This window comes from Gossypium raimondii, chromosome 2 (genome assembly GCF_025698545.1).
Source record: "Gossypium raimondii isolate GPD5lz chromosome 2, ASM2569854v1, whole genome shotgun sequence".
Taxonomy (NCBI): Eukaryota; Viridiplantae; Streptophyta; class Magnoliopsida; order Malvales; family Malvaceae; genus Gossypium; species Gossypium raimondii.
The window spans coordinates 10,828,185-10,837,007 of NC_068566.1; the positions used below are offsets into that span (position 1 = coordinate 10,828,185).

At 37.2% G+C, this 8,823-nt stretch overlaps 1 protein-coding gene across 1 annotated transcript; it reads left to right on the forward strand.

Moving 5' to 3' along the window:
- Positions 1-1,778: 1,778 nt before the first annotated feature.
- Positions 1,779-3,589, forward strand: LOC105789523 (uncharacterized). Its single transcript, XM_012616894.1, has 4 exons — positions 1,779-2,025; positions 2,386-2,472; positions 2,584-3,104; positions 3,266-3,589. Exons 1-4 carry the CDS (start codon positions 1,779-1,781, stop codon positions 3,587-3,589), a joined length of 1,179 nt encoding a protein of 392 aa, XP_012472348.1.
- Positions 3,590-8,823: the final 5,234 nt, after the last annotated feature.

The window sequence follows — 8,823 nt, forward strand, 5'->3', positions numbered from 1 at the left end:
ACTTAGTGTACGAGATACCTGACCATCCGATAGTATTCCAAATGGTTCAACGGGCACAAATGATTATATGAGGTTATAAGAGTTTATACGAACTAGTACAGGTATTTGTGTGAAGTACAGAAAGTAATTCATAGTTGATATATTCATACATGACTAACATGATTGTGATTATTTGTTAGGCTTTGGGCCAATTGAAATTTACCTATGTTTTAATTATCCTTATCTAAATTATTGATGAATGGTAAGTTGTATTTATTAGCCATACGAGCTTACTAAACTTAATTGCTTACTCTATTTAAATTTTCGTGTTTTATAGTGATTTGGAAGCTCACTCGGTTTGGAAGTTGTTGGAGATCGTGTCGGACTATCAAACTCTCATTTTGGTATTTTGGACTTTGTATATTTTGGTTAAATATCATGTATAGGAGTTTTACAAATGTGGCCTATATATCTTGTTGTGTTTTGGCCATTTGAGATGGTTTGTAAGGTGGTCACATATTTTGATATGTATATATGTTCAAATGACACTTTGATATGTGATGTATGGTTTCTATATGAATGCCTTGCTTGTGAAATTGTGTTTGGCCTTAATTGGTTAAAATGGAGATGATTATGTATGCTAAGTTTTAGGCACAATGTCTCATATATGTTATTGACCATTTAGGTAACCTTTGAAGTATGTTTGGTATGTTTTAAAGTGGTCAAATGAAAGTTTCTATGGATATCATGTTACGTTGTGAATGTACTTGTTATAAACTTGATATTGGTTGGACTTGAGTACCTATTTATACCATGGTTTTATGTATTTAAGGTGCATAGGTTGACACCAATTTGGGTGAGAAATATGGCTTGGAACATGGCCTATTTTTGTCCATACGGGCAGAGACACAAACGTGTGTCTCAGCCGCGTGTGACACACAACCATGTGACACGGCTATGTGTCCCCTGTAATTTTCCTAGAAAGCAAGTCAGTAGCTTCACACGGCCTAGCACACGGGCGTGTGGCTTGGCCGTGTGGTACAAGTTAGTATACCCTCCAGTTTTCATACGGCCTAACACATGGCCTAGCACATGAGCGTGTGAGGCTCTTTCGAAAGGTATACGAGCGTGTGGTCTGGTCATGTGACCCAAGTTAGTGAGTTATACGAGGTCAGACACGATCTAAGACACGGCCATGTGATCCCTTTTTGATTGCCCACACGGCCTAAGACACGGGCGTGTCTCTTGGCCGTGTGAGACACAGGGCCTGGCCAAACGGACGTGTGTCCCCTGCACTTTGAAAAAATTTCAATGTTTTTCTAAAAATTTCTTGAATACTCGGTTTAGTCCAAAACCACTTTTAATGTCTATTTGGGGCTTCGAGGGTTCATAACAGGGACTGTATGGATGTATTTGAATGGATTTTGATTTGTATGATAATTGATTATGAAATGTATGATTGTTTAAGTCATAAGTTCGATAATGCTCTGTAACCCTGTTTCGGTGTTAGATACAGGTTAGGGGTGTTACATTTATTGGTATTAGAGCTACGGTTTAGTTGATTCTCAGACTAACGTTGCGTATGTGGGTCTAGCTATACATGTCATTTTATAACTTGATAGTCCGACATCTCCTAACAGTTTAAAATCATGTTTTTTTATATAGTAATGGATTCAAATCGAGCAGACTCTAATGATGTTGAGAGTAACACGCCAGCCTTCATTTGAGGGGCAGTGTCGTTTGGGTCTAGACTCGTGTCTGAGGGTTGTGGAGGAGAGGCTAAGGAAGCCTTCTTCCAAATGATAAATGAATGGTTCACTGAGTTTGTCCGAACTAATCCGGCTGCTCAACAACCTCCACCCTCACCTTTTCCCCAATCGATCCCTAGAGCTCCTCAAGTTTTAGAACTGATACATATGAGCAAACCACCAGTAGATGAAATTCGAAAGTATGGGGCCGAAGAGTTTAGAGCTACAGTTGATGATGACCATGAGAGAGCTGAGTTTTGGCTAGAGAATACTACCCGAGTTTTTGATGAGTTGTCTTGTACACCATCAGAATGCGTTAAATGTGTTGTGTCTCTTCTGAAAGATGCAGCATATTAGTGGTGGAACACATTAATATCTGTAGTGTAGAGAGACCGGGTCACATGGGAATTCTTTCAGATCGAGTTCAGAAAGAAATATATATGTCACGATTTCTTCATCAAAAGCGCAAGGAATTCTTAGAGCTGAAACAGGGTCGTATGACCATAGCCGAGTATGAAAGAGAGTTTGTTAGACTGAGCAAATATGCCTAAAAGTGCATTCCAACTGAAGTAGTTATGTGTAAACGGTTTGAAGACGGGTTGAATGAGGACATCAAGCTGTTAGTTGGAATTCTTGAACTGAAAGAATTTGTTGTTAGTTGATAAAGCACACAAAGCCGAAGACTTTAGCAAAGAAAAAAGAAGAGCCGATTCTGAGGCTAGGGATTCGAGAAAGAGGTTGACAGGTAAATCATATCACTCTTCATCTAAGAAATCAAAGGATTTTCATAACCGTTCGATCGCTTCAGTGGGGTATTTTAACAGAGATCATTGGAAGTAACACGTGAGTCCAAAAGCTAAAGCCACTTCAGTAGCGAGCGTTGGTAGTTTCAAGGCCAACAAACCTGAGTGTCAACAGTGTGGTAGACGATATTTTGGAGAATGTTGGATGAATGACAGAGCCTGTTTTAGATGTGGCTCACAAGAGCATTTCATTCAGGATTATCTTCAGTTACCTGAGAAAGACAAACTCCTGACTGCTCAACCGAGCAATATAGCTACAAGAGAGAGACCACCCCGAAATACTAGAGATATGAGTGGTAGTAGAGGTGCAACATATGATTCTGCTATAAGATCCGAGGCACAGGTGTCAGCCAGAGCTTACACTATTCGCGCTCATGAAGATGCATCGACGCCAAATATTATCACCCGTACTTTTTCTCTTTATAACACTGATGTAACTGCATTGATTGATCTTGGATCAACTTATTCTTATGTGTGTACAAATTTAGTGACTAGTAAGAGTTTAACTGTCGAGTCCACTGAATTTGTGGTTAAGGTATCGAAGCCCTTAGGTCAGTATGTTCTAATTGATAAAGTATGCAAGAATTGTCCTTTGATGACTCGTGGTTACAATTTTTCAGTCGATTTGATGCTTTACCATTTAATGAGTTTAATGTGATATTGGGTATGGATTAGCTGACTTTGCATGATGCGGCTATGAATTGTAGATGAAATATTATTGTGTTAAAATGTTAGAACGATGAGACTCTACGTATTGAATCTGATAATTTGAGTGGGTTACCTGTTGTAGTATCAACTATACTAGCACAAAAGTATGTGAGAAAGGGTTGCGATGCATATCTTGCATATGTACTAGATACAAAAGTGTCTGAGATGAAGATTGATTCTGTACTAGTGGTTAGTGAATATTCAGATGTATTTCCAAAAGAGTTACCTGGGTTACCACCAATCAGAGGGGTTGAATTTACTATTGAGTTAGTACTGGGAACATCACCGATATCGGTAGCTCCATATAGAATGGCTCTGACAGAGTTGAAAGAGTTGAGAGCTCAGTTGTAAGAGTTAACGGATAGAGGATTTGAACGACCGAGTTTCTCACCTTGGGGTGCACTAGTTTTGTTTGTAAAGAAGAAAGATAGATCAATAAGATTGTGTATTGACTATCGATAGCTCAACAAGGTTACGATTAAGAATAAGTATCCGTTCTCGAGAATTCGTGATTTGTTTGATCCGTTGAAAGGAGCAACAGTATTTTCAAATATTGATTTAAGATCCAGTTATTATCAGTTATGGGTTAAAAATTCGAATGTGCCAAAAATTGCATTCAGGACCAAGTACGAACACTATGAATTTCTTGTTATGCCATTTGGGTTAACTAATGCCCCGGCAGTATTCATGGACTTGATGAATCAAATTTTTAGATCGTATTTGGATAGATTTGTTGTTGTGTTCATTAATGATATCTTGATTTATTCCCGAGATGAGTCTAAACATGCCGAGCATTTGAGAATTTTGTTACAAACTTTGTGAGATAACCAACTATTTGTTAAATTCAGCAAATGCGAGGTTTGGCTCTGAGAATTTGGATTGGGACACACTGTTTCGGCGGAAGGCATCAGAGTTGATCCGAGCAAGATTTCAGCGGTGGTTGACAGGAAACCACCAAGAAAAATTTCTGAGGTCAAAAGTTTCTTCGGGTTAGCGGGCTATTATTGAAGATTTGTAAAAGGATTTTCAAGATAGCTATACTGATGAATCAGTTATTACAGAAAGATGTGAAAATTAAGTAATCTGGTAAATGCCAACAGAGTGTCAATCAGTTGAAAGCACTGTTAATCGAAGCACCAAATGTTAGTTTAGCCTGAGTCGGGTAAAGATTTGTGATTTTTAATGATGCGTCATTGAACGGTTTGTTCTAATGCAAGAAGGCAAAGTAATAGTGTATGCTTCCAGACAATTAAAGACGTACGAGAAGAATTATCCGGCACACGACTTGGAATTTGCCGCTCTTTTGTTTGCATTAAACATTTGGTGACACTACTTGTTTGGTGAGAAGTGCCACATATTCACTGATCATAAGAATTTGAAGTTTTTTATGTCACAGAAAGATTTGAATTTGAGATAGCGAAGATGGCTCGAATTGTTGAAAGATTATCAATTAGTGATTGATTATCATCCGGGGAAAGCGAACGTAGTCGCAGATGCTTTGAGTAGAAAATCTTTTTTTGCTTTGAGAGCGATGAATATGAAATTGGCACTGTCTGGAGATGGATCAATTTTAGCCGAGTTAAAAGCTAAATCGTTGTTTCCTCATCAAATTTACAAAGCTCAGAAATGTGATCATGCATTGCAAACTAAACGAGCACAGTGTGAGTCAACTTCTAATTCTGAATTTAAGATCAGACCCGATGGTTGTTTACTATGACAAGATAGAGTTTGTGTGCCGAAGAATCCAGAGCTTATACAGAAAATTTTGCACGAAGCTCACCGTGGTAGCTTATTTATTCATTCAGGAAGTAATAAGATGTACAATGATTTGAGGCAAATGTATTGGTGGTCAAGAATGAAACGTGACATTCCTGAATTTGTGTCGAGATGTTTGATTTGTCAACAGCTCAAAGCTGAACATCCAGTGTCTCCAACAAAGAAAGACGTTATTTGGGTCATTATTGATCGTTTGATGAAGTCTACGCATTTTATTCCGATACGTATAGACTTCTCACTTGACAGATTAGCTGAGTTATATATATATCAGATATTGTCAGATTGCACGGAGTACATGTTTCTATTATTTCAGATAGAGATCTGTGATTTACATCACGATTTTAGAAGAAGTTACAAGAAGCTTTGGGTATGCGGTTGCATTTTAGCACTACATTTCATCCTCAAACTGATGGTCAGTCTGAGAGAGTGATTCAGATTCTTGAGGATATGCTTCGTTGCTGTGTCTTAGAATTCGAAGGTAATTGAGAAAAATATTTACCATTAGTTGAATTCGCGTAAAATAATAGTTTTCAGTCGAGTATAAAGATGGCACCATATGAAGCTTTATATGGTCATAAATGCCAAACTCCATTCTACTGGACCGAACTTAGTGAGAAAAAGCTTGTGTGAGCATCACCGTGTACCTACGTCTTGACTGATAGCTTGTGTGAGAAGACCAAGTGATGGCTCCAGAGTGAGCACCTATATAAGATATGAGATAGAGGTGGTTTTGTCCACGTATTGGCACTTAGTGTGTGAGATACCCAAGTATCTGGTAGTATTCTAAATGGTTCAACGGGCACAGATGATGATACAAGATTATAAAAGTTTATACGAACCAGTACAGGTATTCGTGTGAAGTACGAAAAGTAATTCATAGTTGATGTATTCATACATGACTAACATGATTGTGATTATGTGTTAGGCTTTGGGCCAATTGAAATTTACCTATGTTTTAATTAAGCTTATCTAAATTGTGGATGAATGGTAAGTTGCATTTATTAGCCATACGAACTTACTAACCTTAATTGCTTACTTAAATTTATGTGTTTTATAGTGATTCGGAAGCTCGCTCAGTTTGGAAGTTCTCGGAGATCGTGTCGCACTATCAAACTCTCATTTTGGTATTTTGGACTTTGTATATTTTGGTTAAATGGTATGTATAGGAGTTTTGCTAATGTGGCCTATATGTCTTGTTGTGTTTTGGCCATTTGAGATGGTTTGTAAGGTGGTCACATATTTTGATATGTATATATGTTCAAATGGCCCTTTGATATGTGGTGTATGGTTGCTATATGAATGTCTTGCATGTGAAATTTTCTTTGGCATTAATTGGTTGAAATGGCGATGATTATGTATGCTAAGTTTTAGGCATAATGTCTCATATATGTAATTGACCATTTAGGTAACCTTTGAAGTATGTTTGGTATGTTTTAAAGTGGTCAAACGAAAGTGTTTATGGGTATCATGTTATGGTGTGAATGTACATATTATAAACATGATATTGGTTGGACTTGAGTGCCTATTTATACCACGATTTTATGTATTTTAAGGTGTATAGGTTGACACCAATTTTGGTGAGAAATATGGCTTGGAAAATGGCCTATTTTTGTCCATATGGACAGAGACACGGGCGTGTGTCCCAGCCGTGTATCCCCTGTAATTTCCTTAGAAAGCAAGTCAGTAGCTTCACACGGCCTAGTACACGAGCGTATGGCTTGGTCGTGTGGCACAAGTCAGTATACCCTCCAGTTTTCACATGGCCCAACACACGGCCTGGAACACGGGTGTGTGAGGCCATTTCGAAGGGTACACGGCCTGGCACACTAGCATGTGGTTTGGTCGTGTGACCCAAGTCAGTGAGTTACACGAGGTCAGACACAAACTGGGACTTGGCCATGTGATCCCTTTTCGATTGCCCACACGGCTTGAGACACGGGCGTGTCTCTTGACCGTGTGAGACACACGGCCTAGCCACACGGGCGTGTGTCCCCTGCACTTTCAAAAGATGTCAATGTTTTTCTAAATATTTCTTCAATACTCGGTTTAGTCTCGAACCACTTTTAATGTCTATTTGGGGCCTCGAGGGCTCGTAACAGGGATTGTATGAATGTATCTGAATGGATTTTGATTTGTATGCTAATTTATTATGAAATGTATGATTGTTTAAGTTATAAGTCCGGTAATGCTCCGTAACCCTGTTCTAGTGTCGGATACGGGTTAGGGGTGTTACACCTAACCTGCGCACGAAAAATAAAAATTGTACACTAAGTATAACTTAGTGGTATTTTTATAATCTAAATATTTAAACATAATACGAAACATTCAAAAGCTTAATTTAAATGCAATAAGTGAAATGCATAGTAGCATGTAACTTTCACATTTTCGTAGCTTCATTCTCCAAATCTAACAAAAGCATTAATATGAATCTTCGCATTTTCATTTCATACTCATTGGAATAACAACATATATATCGCATTCCATCTCAACATTCATTATATACATCCAAATATCATAACCAACTTTATTTCAATTTGTTACACATGTCGTAATTCCAGTTTCCATTTTTATTTTCCCTATTAATGTGACTCAAACTCGGATGGATGCATTGATCCAACCCACACACTAACTTGGCACCTAATATCTGACGGATAAATCTATGATAATAAATTGCGCCCTGTGTTGGCCGGAAAACCAACAAATAGATGTGCCTAGCACTGGTCAGTATAGCAGAAAAATAGGGTGCCCAGCACAACTCGACACGTAGTCGTATAACCCTGAATCTTCCTATCTTATGGCGTGCCAATTATACCCGGTCCTACTCGAACAGTTAATAGGGTAACAACTTCTCACATTCATTTATAACCATTTCTTTATTTCAATACCATAATCATAATCAACCAATCTAGTTTTCCATATATAACAACATGTTTCATCACAACATTAACACAATTTCACATTACAAATAATATCTAATATTTTCAAATCAATTCAATTCAGTCATTAATATAAATAACCATTCCAATCTCATAAACTCAACTCACTAAATCAATTATAACTCATCTTACGAACTTAACACACAATGCAATGTAAAAATCCAACAATTGAGATAGTTCAGATTATAGAAAAACAAACCGTAAACTTCGAGCTATTCGTCGATGACTTTGTCTTTTCCTTTCGTTTTATAGGAATCTAAGTCAATGTTAGCTACTGATTAAAAACAACACAAAATCATCAATGTACATCCATTTTCACATTAATTTCTAAATTATGCAACTTTTGCATATTATTCAATTTAGTCCCTAGAACCGGGACTAACATAACTTTCACATTTAACCCTTTAATTTAATGTCAAATTCACAAGAGTTCTTATAGGACTTCCTGTTTTTCAATTCTACCTCAAATTTCATGATTTAAACATTTTAGTCCCTATCACACAAAATCAACAATTGACTTTACAATTTAGTCATTTTTCACTTCTAACCTCAAGATCTATCAAAGAGGGCCTAAAACTTTAGCTATTCAACCAAGATAACGTCCTCAAATTTTAAAAATAACGAAATTACAACATGGGTCAGCTAGCTGAGGTACCCAGATTCTAAAAACATATAAATTACAAGAAAATGGACTAAATTGACTAACCAATTGAAGCTTAAACCCCTAATGTTGTGTGTTCTTTTCCCTTTTCTTTTTGCTTCAAAATTGCTAGGATGAAAGGAGAATAATGTTTCTCTATCAATCCACTAATATCATGTTTTAATTTCTTTTAATTTCATTTTTTATTTTATTCTTTTAACATTAACTTAACT